This window comes from Lissotriton helveticus, chromosome 10 (genome assembly GCF_964261635.1).
Source record: "Lissotriton helveticus chromosome 10, aLisHel1.1, whole genome shotgun sequence".
Classification (NCBI taxonomy): Eukaryota; Metazoa; Chordata; class Amphibia; order Caudata; family Salamandridae; genus Lissotriton; species Lissotriton helveticus.
The window spans coordinates 304,190,527-304,215,052 of NC_136071.1; the positions used below are offsets into that span (position 1 = coordinate 304,190,527).

Genomic DNA, 24,526 nt, shown 5'->3' on the forward strand with positions numbered 1-24,526 from the left:
GGCTTTGTTCCTGCCGTCACTTGGGCTGCACCTGGTTCCTCTTCCGGCTTCCTGGTGTGGTGCCTGGTGCTCTGTAGGGTGCTCTGCCCCCTTGCATGCGCCTGGGTGGCTCGTGCTGCCTTGGGTGCGGCTGTTCTGTTCTCCTTTGCTCCGACCTGGGACTTCGGATGTTTGTCCCGGGGCCTTCTGTGTGCTCATGTTGCTTCTGGGGTCTGGCTGCTTCTGTTCTTGTTGGCTCCTGCCCTCGTTGTCCCTGTGCTTGCCTTTGGCTTGCTTCGGGTGTTTCCTGGCCGCCCCTCTTGGTTCTGCCGATGTTCCTGCCCGGTTTGGTCCTGTTTGGGGCCTCCTAGGGGTTCCTGATGGAGGCTTCTCTGGCTGGTGTGGTTGGGCGCCTGATCTTCTTTGCCTTGGCGCCCCCCCGGGTTGTGTTTCTGGAAGCGGTTCGCTTTTTGGTTTTTGATCCCTGGGATTCGTGCTGCTGCGATTTGGGCCGGGCTGTCATTTGCTGCTGCTGTGTCCTTCGAGTGGCGCCTGTTTTCCCTCTTCTTCCCTGGGTGGTTCTGGTCTCGTCTGGTTCCAGTGGTTGGTGCCTGGCTGGGTGTCTGCTGGGACTTTTCCTCTACTGCCTGTTGGTCTCCGTTTTAGGGCTCTGCAACCTTGCCTGGGCTCTCTTTTTGTGTCCTGGCGGGGTACTCTGGAATTGTGGTCTCGTCCTGGTGGGTCCTTTGGTGCCTTCTCCTGCTGCCGGTTCTCATCCTGGGCTTGTTCGCCTTTGTTGGGGCCTGTGTGGGGCCCTGTGGCTCCGGGTCTGCCGGCTTCATGCTGGTTCAGGTTGGCCTCGGTCTGTGCCTCCTGGGCTTTCTGGCTGGGCTGTCACTTTCTGTCTGCTCTATGGGTGTTTTGCTGGTCGTTTCCTGGTTCTTTCCGGGTTCTGGTGTCCTGGCCTTGGCTTCCCCGGGTTTTGTTCCCGGTGTGGGTCTGTTTGGGCCACTTCTCTGGTTGGGGTGCAGTTGTGTGGTGCTCTTGCCGCTGAGGGGTCCTCGCTCCTGGCTGCGGGTTGTCCTGGATTTCCCTGCGCCGTGGCGCTCTACCTTCTCTGCTTCCTCCAGCTTCTGTGCTGGGATGTCCCTGTTCCTCTCTGCACTTTGCTTTGGCCTGGGCGCTGCGTGGGCTCCTTCCAGGATTTGGTTGCGACTGTGGGTCCTCCTGCGTGGTTGGGTTGCTTGGCTGTGGTCCTGGCTTCCTGGTTCCTTTTGGCCTTGGTTGCCTTGGTTTGTGCTGTTTCTTGGCTCCTCTCCGGCGTTGCTGGGGTCGGGCCTTGTGGGCTTTTTGGTCTGGGTGCTGTGCGCCCTGGTGCTGTTTCTTTTTTCTGCTGCTCCTTCCCTTGCTGCTTGCTTGGCCTGGGTTTGGGGTGCCTTTTCGGTTCTCTGCCATGTTGGCGCCTCTTTTTTTCTGCCCTCTGAGCCTGGTTTGGGGGCTGCTGGGAGTTCTCAGTTGCTCTGGACTCCCGTCTTGCCTTGTTTTCCCTCCCTTTTGAGATTGGGGGTTTTCTGGGGTTTGTGGCTGATGGCTCTGTCTCCGCCCTTGTTGGGCTTGATCGGTGTTGGTTTCCGGTCTTGGTGGCCTCTCCTTGGTTGGTTGGCTTTCGGCTGGTTCTTTCTGGGGGCGTCTCGGACCTGTGGTCTTTGGGTTGGCCTCCTCTTTCCCTGCTGTTCTGGGTTTGGTGTTCTTCCTGGTTTGGTTGGTGACCTCCTTCCTGGTGGTGTTTTTGGCCTCCTGGGGTTTTCAGGTCTCTTTCCCCTTACCTGTTTCTTCTGTTTGGTTGGGGTCTTGCTCCTGTTCGGCTCCTGGGCTCGTGTTGCTTCCTGGGCCTCCTCGGTGAGGTTTTGGTGGGTTTTCTCCACTGGATTCTCTGGGGCCGGCTTGTGCCTGTGCTCTGTTGGACGTTTCTTTGTTTGGCCTTCTTCTGGGCGGTCTCGGTTTTTTCTGTGTCTGTGTGGCTGCCGGGTCCTGTGTGCCTTCCCGGTGGTTCTGGGCTTGGCGGCCTTGTCCGGTGGGTTGCTCCTCCGTGTCCTTTGGTTCTTGGTTCCAGTTTTTCTGGTTGGCGGCCTCCTTATTTAGGTCCTGGCCTTCTGTTGGTCTCCGGTTCTTGTTTGGTCCCTGCTGTCCTGTTCTGGGTTGCGGGCCGGTTGTTTCCTGCGGTTCCCCATTCTCTCCTCCTCGGTGCTCCCTTGGGTTGCTGCTTTTGTTGTGGTTTCCTGGATGTGCTTGTGGGTGCGGAAGGCCGGTTTTCTGCTTTGGTATTCTCCACTTTGTAATGAATGGGATGAGGACATAAGGGACCTGGGGGTAATGCTCTATTACTTACCGGTAATCTTCATTACTCCGGGTCCCGTTGTCCTCGTCCCATTCATAGGCCCCTCCCTCCCGGATGGCAGGCCTGCCTGTCTGGGCTTTGTTGTACAGGAGGGATGTTGGGTAAGTACTGCTTATGTACTCCCGGTGGGAGGGACAGTATTAGGGTCCCAGCATTCCTCTTGTTTTTTTCTGTCGGGAGATGGTCATCCCCACTTTGTAATGAATGGGACGAGGACAACGGGACCCGGAGTAATGAAGATTACCAGTAAGTAATAGAGCATTACGCGTGGCCTCGTAATTAAGAAGGGCCCAGCAAGAGCAGTTACCATCAGAGTTTATTTTCTTTTATTTAGGTGAAAGTCCATTCCAAAATGAGGATTTACCACAGGAATCAGAAATGGAATTACCAATCAGCCTGCTAATTCCTGATTTCTTAGAGGATAAATTCAGAATGTGATTGGAGCAAGAATCCTGTTTTGTAATTGATAGGCTTCTTAAATGTAAGACTTGAAGTTTCGTGTTTTTTTTTTACTTCAGTTTGGATGAGTTCATGTAGATGCCTGACATTGGCTGGTGAAACAGTTTTAGTGGATATAGAAGGAATTGCTGGTAAGTGATTACGTGGACAACAATAATTGCTTCACTACTTTTGTAAAGGTTGTATTGGGATTGTATTGTATACCTTTAAACAAATCATCCAACAGATAAATGCAGAAACCTTGGCATGGGGACCACAATGTATTTCAATAATCTTAGATATGTAATTTCACCTTGAAATCATACTATGTAACAATACTATATGGACTAAACTATGAGTTTCCCTAGCAGGGTACATCATATGATAATTATTGCATATTCTGAAACTTTGGACAATAGCATGCAGATTTTGGTAGTTACTGCACCAAAACCTACATGTTACAGTAAATACCACACACTTTTTGCTGCCTGTACCTGGAGAGACCCGGGTGTTCCTTGACTGTTCCCTCATAGACTGTGGTGTGTGGTAATGGAGAGGGAGTGAGGAACCCGGGTGCTGGCGGCTGCCACTGACGGTGGGGTTCGGGCAACTGATTCACCTCTCCTTCTTCTCCTTTTCTGCTCCTTGCTTGGATCGCTCGTCACCCACTCTGGGAGGTGCTTCTTTAGTGTTCTTAATGTGCCCTAGTGAGAGACTGCTGCATCATGGTTTTCAAGGAGCTACCTGGTCTTTGGTGTCTTGAGCACTGCAGCAGAACTCAGCCTGTGCCACACACAACGGAATGGTACGCAAAGACCCCAAGCAGCTAGTTTTACAGTTCCACAAACCGGGTGATTCGGTGATAGATCCTGGTGTCTGCATGGCTAAAGCGGGGAGAAGCTGCCTGGGCTGTGAGTACTCCTTCTAGTTCTGACGCCCTGATGCTGGAGCTAAGAATTCAAGGTGCACTTTGATGTCTTGGATACGAGCCTAGATTCCACCGGGGCCCGGCTTGACATGCCAGAGAGTGGACACGGTTGAAGGTAGAGTATCAGACCTCAAAGATGGAGCGGCTCAATCCACAAAACATCTGGAATGCATGGAGAAAATCCTTAAAAACATTGCAATGAAAAATGAAGATTGGGAGGCGAGGAGCAGGCACAATAATGTTTGTATTCTTGGAGTCCCCGAGACCACGAATACAGACGGCATGGACCTTTTTGTGGAAACCTTGCTGTCAGATCTTTTCGGCAAAGAGTCCTTCACTCCCACCTTTTTGGTGGAGCAGGCCCACCATTCCCCGGGCCCACGTCCTAACCCAGGGTGCCCTACTAGGCCAGTGATAGCCCGCCTGCTGAATTTCCGTGACAGAGACACTGTTTTGCAGCTTGTGAGAGAAAAGGGACCCTTGACAGGGCAAAGAACATTGAATTTGCTGTTCCCTGAATTCACTGCAATGGTTCAAGAAGCCAGAAGAAAGTACACTGGGGTCAAGGCCGCACTCCACAATTTAGACCTCAAGTATGGCATGACTTATCCAGCTTGTCTCCATGTGGACGTTGAGGGCATATCTCACATTTTTGATTCCCCCACGGCTGTTCAGGAGTTCTGTTGTGAGTACAAGGTGTCCAGTGGGGGGCGTGATAAGGGAGTTCCAAGGGGATCCCTGCCTCACAGTGGTTCGGTGGCCAGTGCGGATCTATTTTCCTCTGAGTGAATAATCCAAGGACAGGCTTATTATATAACCTTGTTGAGACTTGGGTATTGCAAGCTGCGTCCGAACGATACCCCCTTTAGGGTTGAGTAATTTGTCCATCAATCACTCAAGGAATTTGTAAAGCGCGCTACTTACCCGCTAGGGTTGCAAGGCGCTGGGTGGGGAGGGGGGGGAGCTGCAGCTAGTGGTCGAAGAGCCAGGTCTTGAGCAGTCTTCTGAATGCTGGGAGGTCTGTGGTCTGTCGTAGGAGGAGGGGAGGGCGTTCCAGGTCTTGGCGGCGCGGTGGGAGAAGGATCTGCCCCCAGAGGTGGTTTTGTGGATGCGTGGGACGGCGGTCATGGAAAGGTCGGTGGAGCGGAGTTTCCTGTTGGGTACGTAGAAGGAGAGTCTGCTGTTGAGATAGGCTGGGCCGGTCTTGTGTGCGTGGATCATGAGTTTGAAGGTGATTCTTTTGTCGACGGGGAGCCAGTGTCGGTCTCTCAGATGAGGGGTGATGTGGTCTCTGTGTGGGATGTCTAGGACCAGGCGTGCGGAGGCGTTCTGGATTCTTTGGAGTCTGCTGATGAGTTTGGACGGGGCTCCGGCGTAGAGGGTGTTTCCGTAGTCGAGTCGGCAGCTGATGAGGGCGTGGGTGACTGTTTTCCGTGTGTTTGTCGGGATCCATCTGTAGCTCTTGCAGAGCATGTGGAGGGTGTCGAAGCATGAGGAGGAGACTGCGTTGACTTGGTTGGTCATGCTGAGCGTAGAGTCGAGGATGACCCCTAGGTTGCGTGCGTGGTTGGTCGGTACTGGGGGTGTTCCCAGGGATGTAGGCCACCCGGAGTCATCCCACGCTGTGGGGTTGGGCCCGAGGATGAGGATCTGCGACTTGTCCGTGTTCAGCTTGAGCCTGCTTGCCTCCAGCCAGTCGGCGATGGCCTTCATACCCTGGTGCAGGTAGTATTTAGTGATGAGGGGGTCCTTGGGGAGGGAGAAGATCAGCTGGGTGTCGTCGGCGTAGGAGATTATGTTGAGGTCGTGTAGTCTGGCGATGCGAGCGAGGGGAGCCATGTAGACGTTGAACAGCGTCGGGCTGAGGGAGGATCCCTGCGGGACGCCGCAGATGGTTTTGGTGGTACCGGATTGGAACGGGGGAGGAGGACTCTCTGGGTTCTGTCGGTGAGGAAGGAGGTGGTCCAATCCAGGGCTTTGTCTCGGATCCCTGCGTCGAAGAGGCGTGTGCATAGTGTGTGGTGGCAGACAGTGTCGAAGGCGGCGGAGAGGTCCAAGAGGATGAGGGCTGCTGTCTCGCCGTTGTCGAGGAGGATTCTGATGTCGTCTGTGGCGGCGATGAGGGAGGTCTCGGTGCTGTGGTTGCTGCGAAAGCCAGACTGGGAGGGGTCCAGGACGCTGTTGTCTTCTAGGTAGCGGGTGAGCTGGGTGTTGACTATCTTTTCGATGACTTTTGCTGGGGGCGGGAGCAGGGAGATGGGCCGGAAGTTCTTGAGGTCGCTCGGGTCCGCCTTGGGCTTCTTTAGTAGGGCGTTGATCTCGGCGTTCTTCCAGCTCTCAGGCAGAGTGGCGGTTTCGAAGGAGAGGTTGATGAGTTTATTCAGGGGGGGGGTGCGATGAGGCTGTTGGCTTTGTTGGCGATGTGGTGGGGGAGAGGGTCCGAAGGGGAGCCTGAGTGGATGGTGCTCATGGTCTTTATTATGTCTTCAGTGCTCACGTTGGTCCATGTGGTCAGAAGGTTGTGGTTGATTGGGTTGGGTGTGCTCGTCGTAGTGGGGTTCGTTGGGTTCATCTGGGGGTTGAAGCTGTTGTGGATGTTGGTGATTTTGTGGGGGAAGAAGGCGGCGAGGGTGTCGCACAGGGCTTGCGACGGCGGGATGTCGTTGGTGCAGGAGCTGGGACTGGAGAGTTCCTTCACGATGTTGAAGAGCTCTTTGCTGTTGTGTGCGTTGTTGTCGAGGCGGTCTTTGAATGAGGCTCTTTTGGTGGACCTGGTGAGGCGGTGATGGTTGCGACTGGCGTCTTTGTCGGCTGCGTGGTTGGCGGGTGTTCTATCGCTGAGCCAGATGTTTTTGAGTTTCCGCAGGTGTGCTTGGAGGACAGGAGCTCCGGAGTAAACCAGCTGGCTCTCTGGCTGGTGTCTCTGTCGGCGGGTAGTCACACTGGTGCTACGGTGTTGGCGCAGTTTTCCATCCAGAGTCTGAGGGTGCGGGCCCCCTCCTCTGGGTCGGTGGGGCTGGTCGGTGGGTTGATTGCGAGGTGACCTTTCAGCAATTCCTTGGTTACTTTGCCCCAGCATCGGCGGGGGATCTGTGGGGTGCGGTGGTGAGTGACGGGTTTCTGGAAGGTGAAGTGGATGCAGTGGTGGTCGGTCCAGGTGAGCTCGGAGGCGTGGCCGAAGGCGACGTGTGGGCTGGAGGAGAAGATGGCATCGAGCGTGTGGCCGGCGGTGTGGGTCAGGGTTGTGACGATCTGTTTCAGTCTGAGGGTGGCGAGGTTGTTGACCAGGGTGGAGGAGTTGCTGTTGTTGTTGTTTTCCAGGTGAAAGTTCATGTCGCCGAGCAGGATGTAGTTGGTGGAGATCAGTGCATGCGGCAATGGAGTTGCAGAATTGGGGGCGTGGGCCAGGTGGTCTGTAGACGAGGGTGCCTCTGAGGGTGGTCTTGGGGTCCGTGTGGATCTTGAAGTGCATGTGTTCGGTGGTGGTGAGGGTGTCGTCGGTGTTAGTGGAGACCTTGATGGTGTTCTTGTGGATGATGGCGATTCCTCCTCCGACTCCGTTGGCGCGGTCTCTGCGGGAGATCTTGTATCCGTCGGGGATGGCAATTGCGATGTCTGGGGCGGAGGTTGTCAGCAAGGTCCCAGTCAGGAAGGCAATGTCTGGTGATGTGGTGGTGAGTAGGTCCCAGAGCTTGACGGCGTGCTTGCGTGCGGAGCGGGTGTTGAGCAGGATGCATCGCAGTTGGTTGGATCCCGTTGCTGTTGGTACTTTGGCATCGTTGGTGCAGGTGAAGGTGCAGTTTTGGCAGGTGAAAGGGCCGTGGGTGCGCTTGGGGGTGGCTTTGTAGCAGTTGGAGGGCCGTCCATGGTTGAGTAAGGCAAGGGTGTGGACGTCGTAGTGGAGTTTTGCTTCGTCACTAGCGTGGGGGCCAGGGATTCTGGCGCTGGGCTCGGTCCAGGCGCGGATGGGCTTGCCTTAGGCGCGCCTTTGGCACGCCTGAGGCGCTGCCGCGCAGCGGCCGCCATATAAGGGGGAGGCGGGAAAGAGGGCAGCGAATGGGCACGGGGCGGGGCTGCAGCGGAGGCAGCGGCGGGAAGGAAATTGACAGTAAAAACTGCAAAGAAACTGTGGAGGAAGAGCGAGGCCAGGGAACCAGGCAGGCCCGCTCGGCGGCAGGGGGCAGCAGGGGGCAGCAGGCAAGGCTGGCAGGCAGACGGGGCACACAGAGAAAAGGGTCACAGGCAGACGGGGTACAGGGAAGCAAGGGGTAAGGACACAGGCACTCAGGGAGTGAAGGCGGCAGTGGAAGCGGCATGGGGAGCCGCAGGCAGCAGAGGAGAGGTGGCAAGGCAAGGCTGGCACAGGAGTTGGTGGCGCTGCAGCGGAGGGGGGAGCGACCTACCAGAAGGTCAAGGGTGCTACATTAGGGCAAATAATACATGTATTGTTCTTCGACAAAGTTGGGTATTTGGTGCGGTGTAGCCTCACCGCCTTATGTGGAACACGTTTATTGGCACATTTCTGGAATGCATATTGAGTTGCTCCTGATTTATTGTTCATGGTGTTTACAATTTGCATTCTATCTGTTAGCTAGAAGGGAAGTTCCCTGTGTTGGGGTGTTCAGGGATGGGTGGGGGCCAGGGATGTTTGGATCAAAAGAGAATCACTGACTATTGTCCAGTTTACTCATGGTAACTTGTTTAGATACCATTTCGATACACGCACATTGACACTCATCAATAGGTTACATGTCTCTGTGGGCTAAATCGTCCGCTTTTTTGGATCTAACAATGATCACCTGGAATGTCAGGGGCTTTAATAATGCGAGGAAAGGGAAACAGGCATTGCACTACTTACAGAGGCACAAAGCTGATGTAGCATTCTAACAGGAGACACACCTGCCAAAGTCATCCACAACATGTTTTGCATCAACATGGCCACCATCGTTATTTTGCAAATTATAGCACATATGGAAGATGGGTACAGCCATATTGATACATAGGCCCCTGCCCTTCCAACTATCATGGGTTCGTAATGACGCTGAGGAAGCTACACAATGGTGGTGGGTCAGCTGATGGGTATCACATGTCATTTATCTGTGTGTATGCACCCAATGTCGACAGTCCTGATTTTTTCTACGATCTGCATACTCAGGTAGCACAGTTAGAAGCTGATTATATTTGTATGGGAGGGGACTTTCATCTCCTGATAGTTCTCAGGCGGCATAGTACTGCAGACACCACGGACTCTAAACACCAGGCAAGCCGTGCTTTGATGGAATTGTGTGGGACACTTGGTTTGGTTGATATATTGCGGCACTGGCATCCGGAGGAGTCCACCTATACCCATTACTCTGCACAGCACAATACCTGGACACGATTCGATTTTTGGTTGCTGTCCCCTAATTTGGTCTTGTGGTATCATGCATTACAATTCTTTCACAGAACGTTATCCAATCATTCCCCAGTTGCCCTAAAAGTAAGGGTCCCAAGACCAAGAGCAGAAGGATGCGAGAGGCTATGGAGGTTCCCTGGGCGGGCGCTGATGGACGAAGTGTTCCGCACCGAACTCCGTTGTGCTATTGTAGAGTACTTTGAACTGAATAAATTGTCGGTAGAATCCTGGGCCATGCTGTGGGAGGCGTTTAAGGCCTCCTTGAGAGGTATATGTATTTCCAAACATGTTGAGGTGCTAAGGGATCTGAGATGCACACTTTTTTGCATTGAAGAGCAACTGGACTCGCTAGATCATGGGTGAGCAGGGCAGACTGACCCCGCTGGCCCTGGCTGCCAGCTGACGCTCTTGGCGTAATTCAGGGAAGCCACCGACAGGGAGACACCTTTTCTAGGTAAATATGTACTGCCAGGTGCCATGGGAAAGGCGAGAGAACTGGCTGCACCTTAGCGTGACTTCTGAGACCCCCTGTAGGGCAATCATACATCACTAGCCTCCACTCAAATAAAAGACTCTTGCTAACCGGCACATCTGACATTCATGACGAATTTCTTTAAGCTTGTACTCGACCCAAGCAGCTCACAGTGCTAAGGACCAAAACATATTCTTAAAAGAGATTGCGCTAGTATGGTTAGATAACGCTAAGAAGCAATTTTTGTCTGAACCCCTTTCCGAGGAGGAAATTATTAGCGCTATAGATGCCACAAATGGCTCAACAGCCCCGGGCCTCTTTGGATACACTGGACAATTTTATAAAGCCTTTAAAACTCTTTTGGCTGCATATCTCCTTGAGGTCTACTGGGAGGTGTGTGATCGGCAGGTGCTCCCTCCTACGTTGTCGAAGCAGTTTTCATTCTCCACCCTACGTCTGGTAAAGATCCGACATTATGTGACTCATATAGGCTGCTTTCCTTATTAAACCTTGATTATAAAATTCTTGCTAAAATGAGAGCAATGCGACTGTTCCTTCTTCTAGACCAAATTATATCCCCAGCCTAATCAGGCTTTGTCCAGCATAGATCGACACCTCTGAATCTACGTACACTGTTCTCAGTGATACATAGGATTTTGCCAGAGGTGCCTCCAGTGGCCGCCTTGCCCGACACTGAGAAAGCCTTTGACACTCTGGAGTGGCCCTTTTTTCTAGCCATTATGTGGAAGATGGGCATGTTTAAGGGGTTTACAGATCTCACCTCCCTGCTCTACATGTCCCCTATGGCTAGACTCATATTAAACGGTACTCTCTCCTCATCCTTCAATCTAACTCGTGGCAACCAACAGGGTTGTCCGCTTTCCCCTCTGCTCTTCATCATAGCACTTGACCCGCTGGTTCGCCGATTGCAAGACCAACATATACATAGGGGGTTACAGTTCATAACAGGCCCGCTCTTAATATCACTTTATGCGGACGATATCAATCTGTACGTCCGGCATCCACACAAGAATCTTACACTGCTAGTGAGAGAAATGATCAGGTTTTGTGGATTCTCTGGCTTGGGCATAAACTGGAGTAAATCCGAAAATTTTCCGTTAAAGCTGTGCACTGCTAACTTAGATTGTGGTTTACCGCTGACGTGGTGTGACACGTCAGTTAAGTACTTGGGGATACATGTTCATAGGGAAGCTGAACACATTGTTTTGCTCCATTATGTCCCGGTGTTAAATACTCTAGAGTTGCAGGTGGAGCACTGGTTGAAACTCCCTCTCTCACTGGCTGGTCACGCCTGATCATCAAAATGATGGTACTTCCCAAGTTTCTATATCTGTTTCACAATATTCTTATTCCACTCCCTAACACATTTTTCCGTACGCTATGTTCATATCTCATCAGACTTGTTTGGGAAGGGGGCAGAGCCAGGGTCAGTTGGGACACGTTATCCTTACCATACGAGAGGGGAGTGCTTGGGGTCCCCAATTTTCAGGTTTATTATTAGGTGGCGCAGTGCAATTTTGCACACCATTAGTTTCATCCTGATGCCCGACTTCCTTATGCACGACCGGAGACTGATCTAGTACTTCCAGCCCGCTAAAGATGATACTGCCAAAAGGTTTTCCTAGAGAACCCTGTGATATCCAGACTGTGTTGACTACTAGCTGGGCTTGGCAGAAATTGACACACATGGCCAGCGGGCACACACTTTACTCTCCTTCGATTCTGATTGCAAACAATCCATGGCTGCCCATTACCAAAGAGAGCATGCTCACCGCATACTCTCTTGAAAAAATAGGAGACCCTTTTCCTGGAGGACATATGTTTTCGAACACAGGAGAGGATCGGTTTAGTGAGGTATCTTTCATGGACCATTTCATGCTTAGCAGGCTCCATAGTACACTTTATGCGCACATCAATGAATTCCCTCTGGAACCAGTGAATTTTCCACCTCTAACACTACTGATTACAAGTAAGGGGGGACCATCTGATATCCAAGCTATATAGAGCCAGCATGACCCTGGTCCCTAGCAGAGAAGCTAAGATCTGGGAGGCCTTTGGCACCCAGACCATGGAACATCTGGAGCCCACTCAAGAGTTATTTGCTTGAAATTGACTCTGCCCCTACTTTACAGCAGCCTGCAGGAATAGTACCTGCAGGGGTGGGGTAGAACTCCGCTGCTGACTCTGATACAAGTGCTCACCTCTAGAAGGCAGGTGGCGGTCTGTGAACCTCGGCATAAGGGGACGTTTACAGGTGGACTAATCATTGTTTAAGGGAAAAGAATGTGTTTTTCGTCGCCCGGACTATATCTAGCACTATGTGTTAGACCATTTTTCAAGACAATGTACTCTCTACTGTTGCAATGAGTAGTCAGTATGCCGTTTTTTGTTGTATATCACTGTGAAAATGGAAAATAAAGTTAAAAAAAATATTGTAGACTTTTTCCTTTTTAAATGATGAAAGCTTTGATCTGCACAAATGTCCCAAATGTGTTAGGTCTTTGTTGGACCAAATAACTACCGGGTGCACTAAATACTTTACAAGATGGAATTCAGACCCATGCGAGAACAGCAACTTTGGGGGCACGGAGGTCAGAAATCTCTGACTAACTCAGAATCTGGGACTAGGCCTGTCAGTTCTGTAACTATATAATGCATACATTCAAGTATATTAGCCTACATTTCAACTTTATGTTTCATTGCTCAACCCAAAACAAGCTTTTTTCAAAATGTTCTGTTATGACCCTAATTCATTTTTGCCAACTGTACTGTAGATGTCACCGGAAGAGTGAAAGACACTATGATCTTATATCTGGCATAATGAGTCCTAGTGCTTAATTTGTAAGAAATTAAGTGCCAGGGGCCCAAAGCAGTTAAAAGGAGTTCACTCCAGCTGGCCCCACCAACATCCCTGCAACTACTGCAGAATGCCAGTACTAACTGTACCTATGTGCCAGACTTACCATCTTTAACCGCATGCGCGCTAGCGGTTTTCCCGCTGCACGCTGCGATTTTAAAAATCCTGCGTTACGTGACGAGATCCGCTCGTCATCCGCGTAGCGCAGGTTACGCCCATGACGAGAAATAAACACAGTGCTGTTGAATTCAGCTGAAGAATAAACACACAGCGCCACCATGTGATGTAATCCCATTATAGGAGCCAGTGTTTAGAAATAAGTGCCGTCTCCGAACACCAGAAAACACCAACACAAATTAATATCTGATGATTCCACATGGGTGTCTAGTTTTCGGTAGTGCTTGATACTGGTGGTTGTATGTTTCTAAGCACTCACAGTTTGATCAGTTAAGGTTAAGGTCAGTGGTGGCTGGCACGGATCGGGGTGATGGAGTGGGGGAGAAGTAAAAAAAAACCTTACCCTATTGCTACTGCGTCTCTCCAGTTCTCCTTCATGTCAGGACTCAGCCGGAAAAGGGACCAGGAAGCACCCAGGCTCCCCTGACCAATCACAACGCTGTAATGCAGCGTTGTGATTGGTCTAAACATCGTGGTTTGGTGCTCAGCCAGAGAATGGGGGCCAGGGCATGTTCTCAACACAGGCTGTAATGCAGCCTATGTGGAGAACATACAAAGTGTGCATGAATGTTTGGCCGGACCGAGAGGGCTGCCCAGGCAATCACGTGCACTTGGAGTGGGCAAACCACTACTGCCCTGCCCTGCTCTGAGAGCAAACCGCCCGACCGCTCCGGCCACAAAGCAGCAGGAACAAATAAAAGGCTAACATCAGTCAGTTATTATCATTGTATTTTCCGTAAGTTACACTGCCTAAAAGCAGTGGGGCGACGCTCCCCCGCCTTGCCGGAGGAGGCACCACAGGCCAAGGTACATGGAAAACTATGATTGAGCAGCTGCTCCATTTTCTACGTGAATATGAATTTGATACAGTTGTATAATCCATCATCTGCTTCCAAATGTTATTTCTGGCTCAAACAGATCTAATAGTTTTTAAATAACTTCACATGGAGTTGATGTATGTTCCAGGCACTTTACTAGAGTTTATATGTCACCTTCAGCCATTAATTACTCTAGTCAGCTGTTAAAAGAGTTGCCAATATTGTCCCATTTGATGGACTAGGCTTTTGCCTGCACCAGTCTGAGTTCCCCTCGGGGTGACAAATGCAAAAAGAACAGTTGATGGAGAGAATGCAGAACAATGTCAGGCATTCACCCCAGTACAGAGATCTGGGCCTAAATCATCATTATTTTTGCTCCCCATGCCATTCCAGTTTGAACCCTCCATATGCAAATCAGTCTTTATCCTGCACCCAATGGGAACAGTCCAGGCTGAACTGCCAGGGCAGGTCTTCCATGGACTGGAAACAAGCAACCTAGGACCAGTTTCGGCGTTTCACCCCTCATCAGCCAGAATAGCTGGACTCCTGTGGCATGGAGTGCATGAGACCCACATCTGGGTATACCCGTCCCACTCGGGGTGACAAATGGAAAAACGAACAGTTGATGGACAGAATCCAGAACAATGTCATACATTCACCCCAGTATAGAGATATGGGCCTAAATCCATCATTTTTTTGCTCCCCTTGCCATTCCAGTTTAAGCCCAGTCATATGCAAATCAGTCTTGATCCTCCACCCAATAGGAACAGTCCACCCCAGCTGCCAGGCCAGGTCCTCCCTGAACTGGAAACAAGCATCCTAGGACCAGTTTCGGGGTTTCACTCCTCATCAGCCAGGATAGCTTGACTCCAGTGGCATGGAGAGCATGGGACCCAAATATGGACATACCTGTCCCACTCAGGGTGACAAATGCAAAAAGAACAGTTGATGGACAGAATGCAGAACAATGTCATACATTCACACCAGTACAGAGATCTGGGCCTAAATCCATATTTTTTTGCTCTCCATGCCATTCCAGTTTGAACCCAGCCATATGCAAATCAGTCTTGATCCTGCACCCAATGGGAACAGTCCAGTCCGAACTGCCAGGCCATGTCCTCCCTGGACTGGAAACAAGTATCCAAGGACCAGTTTCTGGTTTCACACCTCATGAGCCACGATAGTCTAACTCCAGCTTAACTCCAGTGGCATGGAAAGCATGGGACCCATGTCTGGGCATACCCATCCTACTCAGGGGGGGGGGGGGCAATGTCATACCTTCACCCAGTACCAAGATCTAGGCCTAAATCCATCATTTGCATATAGCTGGGTCTGAACTGGGGTGGCGAAGTGGGCTAAAGAACGATGATGGATTCAACTCACCCCTATGACTAGGGGTGAGTGTCTGAAAAGTTTCAGCGCTCTGTCGATCATCTCCTTGTGTTTGCTGAGTTCCCCCCGGGTCAATTCGCTCCATTGGATATATTAATTTTACCCTGTGACGAGTCATTACCACAGACCCTACTTCATTTCGATAGTTTTTCTGCAAATTCTATCTTCCCCTCACCGGACGGTTTCTAGTTCCAATATTACGCAAATGCAAGTTTAGTAAATGCAGAGTCCCACTAATTTTTTCTACAGCAATGGGAAGATTATTCCACCTGTATGGCGGTAGGCGCTTCTTTTCAAAGAAGTTACTTTATTTGTGCAAGTCTATGCTGTTTTAGTATATGATTCACTAGCCATCTTCTTATGCACTTGTGGTTACTACTGTCATTTTACATACTCCTCTTAAAAGTGCGCACTTTATCTTCATTTATTCATTCTGCTCTATTATCTGAATCGTCGGTCTCACCTCTTTATGATATCTCCTGCTTTTGAAATGAATGAATGAATGAAATGAAAAGGGCATTTGTAGAGCGGACGGCTACCCGGAGGCCTCCAAGCGCTAAGACTGGTCTGAATGACAAAAAAATGAAGGGAGTGCTTTAGGGAAATAGGAAGGTTTTTAGCTGTTTCCTAGAAGAGTGGTGATTGGATTCGGTCCGGAGGTGGAGAGGCAGAGAGTTCCAGTATTGAATGACATTCTTACCTCGAAAAGTGATGATCGTATCTGAATTGATAATACTGTAAGCACATGTGCGTGCGTTTTTTAATGTTGTCAGCTCTCATGAATTACTATATTTTTAAACAGAATCTTGTTGTTTTTAATGTGTGCTTCTTTTTTTTATATGGATGACCATATCTGAGGTTTTTGTGCATGTATTTATAAATTTTGGGATTTAAGGTCTTAACAATGTATTGTTTTTTTTAATCATGTATCTTGTATGATGTGTTGTTCTCGAGATCGAATAAAGAAATATCGAAATTGAATAGTACTATGCTGTTCCATGGAACTGTTTTTTAATGGAAAGAGGTTATTCAAAGGTGCAGGGTAATTTGGGTTTAATTGCCACATACTATAGTCAACGCTGTCCCATTATTTTGTCCTTCACTGCGCCATACTCCCAGTGTAAATGAGACAGAGGATAAAGTAACTTTCCCAAAATTATTAAATCTGACAAGTATTGAAGGCTACGTTGGGGTACCATTCATTTCCATTCAATACTCAGTTTTAGATCCCGATGGTGGGACCAGTGAAGTCACTTTTGTATCATGGATCATAAGTGTGTGGATTCACCCAGAGTATGTTGCACAGCAGTACATCTAAATACAACATGTGGCAAACTTTATTTTTTGATTGTCAAGTATTCTTTATTCTCACTCCTTACAACGCGAGATAAACTATTACGTAACAAATACATAGATGTGTATTGTATCTGTGGCGTAGATGGTGAAAAAACGTGTGGCAACTACCCTTTGCTGAGAAAACCCATGAAATTATCACCATTTATGACCAGTCCCATTCAAATTATGCGATTCGGCAGCTGGGAATTCTTTAATTTGCTGCAACTGTGACATAATCTGATTTTGTTTTTATGTCAAACACAAACAGTTAAAAGTTAATAAAACTCTACCATAGGTTGTTGATTGGTGCATTTAGGTGTTAATCTATGAATGATGAGGTGAAACTTTTGCCCAGACAGCGTTAACATTGGTAAAAATGACAAAATAGCGAATACTGCTTCAGAATGTGCCGCATTTCGCCCCCAAATTTGGTAGTCAATCAGGAAAACCTTCCTGCAGAAAAACAATGATTGATGGCGTTTTCCTCCTTCTATATGTGCTGCAAAATGCACAGGCATATGTATTACAATGACTGCAATTTTTACCACCAGGTGGATGTTACCCAATCAGGATATAACACCAATGGTATTTCCAAACCACACACAGGATTGCGTAATTACAATACCATTGTGCAATAATCCTGATGGGACACTACACGCCAACATGTAAATGTACAGGAATTTATATAGCGCAAATCACCAAGCGGTTTCTAAGCACTTGCTTAGAGAACCCGTCCTGGTATTCCCCTGTGAGATATCCCCGGCAGGGTATCCACAAGGTGAAAGCCAGGCATCCCGCCGCAAGGGGCCGTTGTGGAGAGTAAGCTAGCTATTGCCCAGAGTCGCAGAGTGTGAACCCGTGAATCGAGTAGGCACTGGAGCGAGAATTGTCAAGTCCATGGACATTTTAGGACTCAAGACCCCGCCGAGCCAGGAATTGAACCCTGGTCCCGGGCTGACCTCTGCTTCCAGGTCTGCCTCCTCTAACCAGTGAGCCACACTTCTCAACAAAGGCTGCTATAATTCCTGACAAAGCAAACATCCATTTCACTTTACTGCCACAGTGTCTAAGGAGGTAGGATAGACCAGGCTTTCAACTACATGAAGCACAAGTCAGCTCCAAACATTAGCAGAGACTGGGGCAGGTTTACAAACATTTTGCCCTGAGTTTGTGTCACACAAGTAATGCAAACCATTGCAAATTTGTTTTGGGATTTACTTCTTAGAGCAAAGCTTGCTTTTTGCTGGAAAGTTGCCTCAAAGTAACACAAAGTAGTGCTTTGCACTGCTTTACAATACTCTGCGTCAAGGGGCATTCCATTAGTGTCACATGGGCATTCCCATGCAATCAACCATGGTTTTTGATGCAAACCCCTTTCTTTTAACAATAGTGACAGGGCTTTGCACCAGAGAATGTACCGCTTTGAAGCAGGGGTGAAAGCAGGAATGTTATTATTTCTCAGACTTTTCCGACTTGCAAGCGTGCTGAACTTCACAGCACACATCCGTGGTGGCACAATATTTACCAAACCTATGCTAGACATCACACACAGGCCTTTGCATTATGGTGCAAAGGCATGTGCATGATGCTCTGCAGCATAATTCTGTACCAGTGCTAGGAATAGAGCAGGACAGTGCCATATATCTGTTGATATGATGCTTTTTTTCCACTCTCACTATCAAGGCTTTAAGTGGGATGAAAAATGTGTGTGGAGGGGGGGGGGAGGTCTCAAAAAGGTGCATGGCATACGTAGTTATAGGCATGGTTTAAACACATAAACAACATTTTTCTTAATGGTTTTCTATAGTGCGAACTCGACCCGAAGTTATTGGGGCACTGATATGAGCACCAGTTCAATTAGACAAGGACACATTCATTTTCGGTAGGCACAGGGACATTAAGAGATGTGCCCCGACGCCGAGACTCATTCCTGGTTCCACAGTGCCAAAGTCGGCAGCTCTGACCATTATGCCACATCATAGTGTGCCACCAAACCTGTATTTTGGGGTCTCTCTGTGCTTTCTGATATTACATTCAGCTATAATAACAGAACAACTGGCATACACCTAACTACAGTCAGGACTATTGGTTTTGTCAGGAGTTGTCTCTGTGAGCTCTGCAGAGAAGCCAATGTTTTGAATGACCATGTATTCTGAGCACCATTTTGAGCCTCTGACAAGCACTGTGAAAAATGTGCACTGCTTTCAGCCTGAGCTCCAGAGCTTTTAACCATGGCTGTTATAAACACCTGGAGCTGATCTACTTCAATATGCATGCACTATACAATATATATGCTGCATGAAAAAAAAAATCCAAAATCATAACATCCTGGCCAGAGCTTTAAGTGAGCTGGGTCCTGTCTGTGCTCAGCACCAGTAGACTACAAAGCAGGTGCTGAAACAGGTCCCTATGGGGTTCTAAATTGTTGTCCTCACCCTCATGGTGAAATAAAAGTCCTAATTCTGAAGCAGTACTACCCTTCACGGGTTTTGAAGAAGCTTCAATGAGACTCGTTCTAGTTCTTTCACAGTCTCATTATTTCAGAACTAAAGCTTTTTCAATATCTTATACAACGAAGCCATAGTTGTTGCTTATTTAGCTTATGCAACTAACAACCATTGGCAAAGCCAATTGCCCTGCCATGTTGTAGGTGTAATGTCACTTGTATGTTATATCTGGATGGCATGCAATGACAGAAGCAGCAAAATGCCAGTCAAGCAACACACTATGATAAGCATGTAAGTACTGGTGTTTAGCTTACATGAATTTAAGCCACACCCTTAATTACATCGGCTACACCCCTCTGAGACTCCCTCAAGTTTTTTCATCCCACTAGAAGCCCTGATCCTGAGAATAGCTAACACTCAAGTGGAGTGCAAGATTCAGTAAAACATGTGAAATACAAACGGAAACTAAATCACTAACATGGGTTACTTGAAAATTAATTACATCAATTGTCCAAGACTATCAGTATAGTTAAGGACACGAATATGCGGGCCTATAGGGACCCATTTCAATGTCCATTCCAAAATGCTACTGTAGCTGAGACCCGGAGGGACCCGACCCACTTAAAGCTCTGCCTCCTGTCATGCAATGCAACTGACAGGGAGTAGCGCTGCTTCTAAATCTGGGCCCCCAGGTCTCAAGTTAGCGCTGCCGGGCTCATATGTGGCATGGGGCCGCTAGTCTCAGGGTTGTTCTGCTTTAAATACACATTTAAACAATGTTGTCATGCAGTACTCACAGGTCTGTCAACGATACCGGCGTCCGGTCGCTTTTTTCTGCTTTGTTCCCGCTCGTGGTTCTCATTGGCTGAAGAAATTGCACTTTCAGTGACTTTCCTTGGAGTATTTACACGCGCACCTGCGCTGATCACTGTAACCACAGCGAGAACCAACAAGGCCGTCACCAAGCGAGCCATATCCGTCACCTGCTCGAGTGGGAGTTAGAATGAGCACCCTGCTAGGAACAGACTCTGTTTCACCAGGACCTCGCTTCCTTTACTTACCTTTATACGAGGCTTTCGGAGCTACGCCTTTTAATTGTGAAATCCTCCGTCTCCACCTCCAGTGCTTCTCCCTGAAACTTTCCAAGAATCTCAGAACATTTAGCCCTTCTAGGTGTGTCAACAGAGGCTGAGGTCTTTCACTGTCTCTTAATGAAACCACTGAGGTGTGATTCATACTTTAGTATTTCTAGTTTGGTGATTTTGTTCAGCAGATCAACAAACAATACAACTAAGATAAAACAAAAACTCAGATTTTTCTGACAGGTGAATCAGAGTGGAAAATGGCGAAATTAGAAATTAGAAAATGGGATGGAACAAGGAAGTAAAAGGAGGAAGGATGGGTAATGATATGTCATTATGTAGGATTAAAATGTGTAAGCCCGAGTACCAGTGTGATCTGTGGATCTTCTGTCACTCCTTTTAGAGGATTTACATCCTTTTCTAAGATGGTGGTTGAAAATCTGTCCTATTGGCTATTGAGGATTTGTCGTTACTGGAGTTACTCAAACGAAACAGTTGTCTCTGCCTTGTAAGATTAAGGTGGAGAAACATTTCTGTGTAAGATTTACCAATGTCCATCGATGTTGGTGTAAATTCTTCCTGCATACAAGGGCACTGTGAATGGGAGTTAAATATGAGCATTTTGGCAACACTATACGTTTGTTCTCTATGACCACACCATGACCACAGCCGCGCTTCATGGAGTTAACTCTGCCTAACAGGGAGGTGGACCAATCACACTAGAGTGAACAACTGACCCTCCATTTTGTGTCGCAGAGTTAACTTCAGACACTGGTGGAGTCGATGGCAAAGCTGGAAGAGTTTGCGCTGATGGTATTCCCTACACTAGTGTACACAAGCCATAACTCGCACAACAGCCATGCAAACCATAACCTGCACACCAAATGCAATACTCATGATCGCACCCTTTATGAAACAGGTGCAGTGATAAACAATGTACATCATTTTACAGATGAGATTACATATCACTTTATCCATACCACTCTCACAGAGATGATTGAGAATGTAGTATAATCTTTGGGTTTATTAAGTGTTGTTTAACTACATTTTATTTGTTGGTGTTTTTTTTACTGGAATAAATATTGTGAAGTCATAAAAATTGAATTTGCTGTGCGAGTTACCACCGCTTGTGAATTTCAAATTTTTTTCAATTGTATTTTATATCCATATCTGTACTTGACCAGTTTTTTAGGTGAATGCCTGAGTTTTTTTTTTTTAAACATACGTTGGTTGAGGTGTTGCAGCATGTATAACTTCACATTAGCCTTTTATTGGTTTCAGTGAATTCTTTTGGGGTTTTATACATATTCCATATCCAAAAGTACAGTGGGCACAACCTACAGCAAGTGGCTAGCACCACCCTAGGCATGGACTCTGACAATGTGTAGCGGGTTTGGTCACAGAACCTGGTCTATATGCTTGGCTCTATTCCCCACCTTTCATGGATGGCCTACCCGAGGCACGCCGGCACCCCCACTTTATACAATCTTTGGGCAGGCATAGTGGGCGTTGTCTGCAGGGCCGGACTATCACTTGGAGCCTGCTAACCCCTGATACACTACCCACCAAAAGCCCTACAAAACCCCAAAACCTGACCAACAAATAACATATTTACTTTTCAGAAAAAGTATAAAAAAATTATTTTTATATGTAAAAAGCAATACATTTTATAAACTACCCACCAAACCTCAAAAATAACCACAACCCAAATAATAATGTCTGTTTATATATATGTTGGTCACAGCAAAGCCCTTTTGTTCCCAGTGCACAACGCCGTCCAGGTACATCAATGCAAAAGTAGATTCTGTTTCCTTGACAGAGAAAGTTGGCACTTCAATGGGGTTATCATTCAAGAATCAATCTATTGTGGCAACATTTTAAAAAAAAACATTTGGTCCAGGAAACTGAATTTAGGTTTTATATATATCATGTGATCAAGCCTCCTTGGAGGCGAAACGCGTCATGGCGGCAGCGCTGGCTTTTACGAATTAAACACTGTTCACCAGCACTTCCTGGGTCGGCTCTTTGTTGCAGTTATTCGAACTTTGTTGTTTGGTGTGACAAGATTCGCCATATATATATATATATATATATATATATATATATATATATATATATATATATATATATATATATATTCACTGAATAAACCATAGGTTTCACATCAGTTATAGTTAGGAATTAGTATTTAGTTGGACTTAGCATTTAGTTGGACTCACTATAACTTGCGCGTGCAATGCACTGCTGATGAAGTCACATATTACATCACTCATGACATGGTCAGTGACATCACTCATGACATCACTGATGACACCATCCAGTGAATGTGTGTCTTTTAAAAAAATAAATATGTGTTATATATGTATATGTAAATGTTGATGGAAGAATAAATGTTTAAATAAGTGTTTACTTGGATGTTTTAAAAAAAAAATTGATTGGTTAACTGGTTTATTAAGTGTATCTTAGTGAATACATATATTAGAGAGTAATGTTTAAATATTTAAATATATGTATTAGTGTTTCACTTTGTGTATAAGTGGTTGCATGGGTTGGTGAGTAGATACATGTGTATGTATATGGGTTATTAGATGTTTTTCTTAGTATCAGTATGAGTGTTTGTATGGTTTGGTGGGGTATTACTTAACACATAGATGCATGAATGACTGACTCTCTCTTTGTATGTGTTTTGAAGACAGCATATGTGCAGGACTGTATGGGTTGACGAGTGTGTATATGTGTGTGTTAGTGAGTGAATGACTGTCTCACTAGTGTCTTTATCAGTAACTACATATGTTTTAATCTAGTATATGTGAGTATTGATGTATATAAGTGAGTATATGTGAGAGTGAGGGATTGTAAGAGTTCCTGTTTAAATTAGTATGTGTTTCTATAAGTGATTGTTTAAGAGAGTAAGTATGTGTAAGTTTCCTTAGAAGTAAAGTGGTAGTGTGTGTATAGCTGTATATGCAAATAAATGGATGTTCAATAGTTTATTTGCATGTGTGAGTATGTGTGAGAGTATCTTTTGGATGACTGTCGGTGTGTAAGAGGATGTATAGGTGTATCACTACATATGATGAGTGAGTATATGTATGAGTGACTATATAGAACTGTTGGTGAATGAGTGGATGTGTATATAGATGGTGGAATTATTGAATTGGTTGTTGTAACTGGTATGGATATCTCCATTTTTTTGAAAATTTTAGTTTCTATTTTTGAATATGTGTTTCAAGGGTTACATTACAGTGAAAAGAGGTCTGTCACTCTGTCACAAGGATGGTGTCATCAGTGATGTCATGAGTGATGTCACTGACCATGTCATGAGTGATGTAATATGTGACTTCATCAGCAGTGCATTGCACGCGCAAGTTATAGTGAGTCCAACTAACTATAACGTGGGAATTTCATTGGTTTTATGCGAGTAAAATTTCCAGCTAACTATAACTGGTGTCAAACCTATGGTTTTTTCAGTGAATTTGATAGGTTTTGTAAATACTAATTCCTAACTATAACTGATTTGAAACCTATGTTTTTTTCAGTGAATTTCATAGGTTTTTTAATTGCAAATCTCTATAGGTATGAAATGTAATATTTTTTATAATGAAGTTATACTATTTTTTTTAAAGTTTATTTTATTTTTATTTTTTGTGCCTTGGAGTGCTCCCGGGGCGCGTACCGATGCGCTCACCGGTAAGCGTAGTGCTACGGCGCGCCCCGGGGCGCGTACCAGTGAGGGTCCCGTTAGCGCTATTCCCGCGAACGAAAACAACATCGTGAGGTATCGCGTAGCTGCGTGATGCGTCATATGACGCACTGCGTAAGCGCACCCGGAAGCACGCGAGCGCATACGATCACGCAACGTCCTGACGCGCTTACGCAAAGCACCCCCGGGCGCGCCCCGGGGCGCGTAGCGTAAGCGCTTCGGGTCATGTGATCTGAAAATAACACTTTTCATTGGTGCAGATCAGTTTTGGTTTCCAAATGATGAAAGCCCGGATCATGTGACTTGAAAATAACACTTTTCATTGGTCCAGACCAGTTTTGTTTTCCAAATGATGAAAGCCCCCACCTTTTTTCCTTATTCTGACTTTGTCCTTTGACTGAGGAAGACCTGTTTGGAGATCTGTCCCTAATCTTTTGTACTTTAAAATGGCTACTGTAGCAGCAGCAGCTGGAGCATCTGCACCACCACCACCACCACCACCACCACCAAGAGGACCACCACAACATTACATTGGTGGTCAAGAAGAAGAAGAGGAGGAGGAGGAGGAGGAGGGAAGAAGGACATTCCTGCCAGAAGACAATACCCCATATATGCCAAAGGAGCACATTGTATGGGAGTTTTTTTCCATCCCAGAGGGCAAGAAGAAAGTGAATGCGCCCAAGGTGACTTGCCGAATCTGTGGCTCAGAACTTTCAAGGGGGAACCCTAATAAAAAATATTCATTTGGTAATTACACCATGATTCGGCATATGCAGCGCAAGCATCCCAACAACTATTCTGCTGCAGAGATCAGAGAACTGGCCAGTAACCCTCCCCAATCTTCACCCAGCACCTCCAAAAGAAAGCAACCCACTCCATCGGGACCAGAGACAAGAGAGATGATGCCAATTATACAACCACGGTTTGGTGAATTCAGGGTCACTTGTATTTTTTGTGGTAAGACCATCAGCTATGGTGAGCAGAGCGTAAAGCTCATCGTCCTTGCTGGTGACAACCACAATTGCCCCAAAAAACCCAAATTTTTTCCTGATTTTTCTTTGCTCCAGTTGAGCCGTTTACAATT

The 24,526-nt window shown here is 47.2% G+C and overlaps 1 protein-coding gene across 1 annotated transcript in view; it reads right to left on the bottom strand.

The window, feature by feature from the left end:
* Positions 1-19,685, bottom strand: part of LOC144785174 (uncharacterized) — a 159,008-nt gene extending 139,323 nt beyond the window's left edge. The window contains exon 1 of the mRNA XM_078664235.1: positions 19,455-19,685. Within this exon, the coding sequence (XP_078520361.1) occupies positions 19,455-19,631 (177 nt within the window). The 5' untranslated portion in view covers positions 19,632-19,685. The remainder of the gene's footprint in view (positions 1-19,454) is intronic.
* Positions 19,686-24,526: the final 4,841 nt, after the last annotated feature.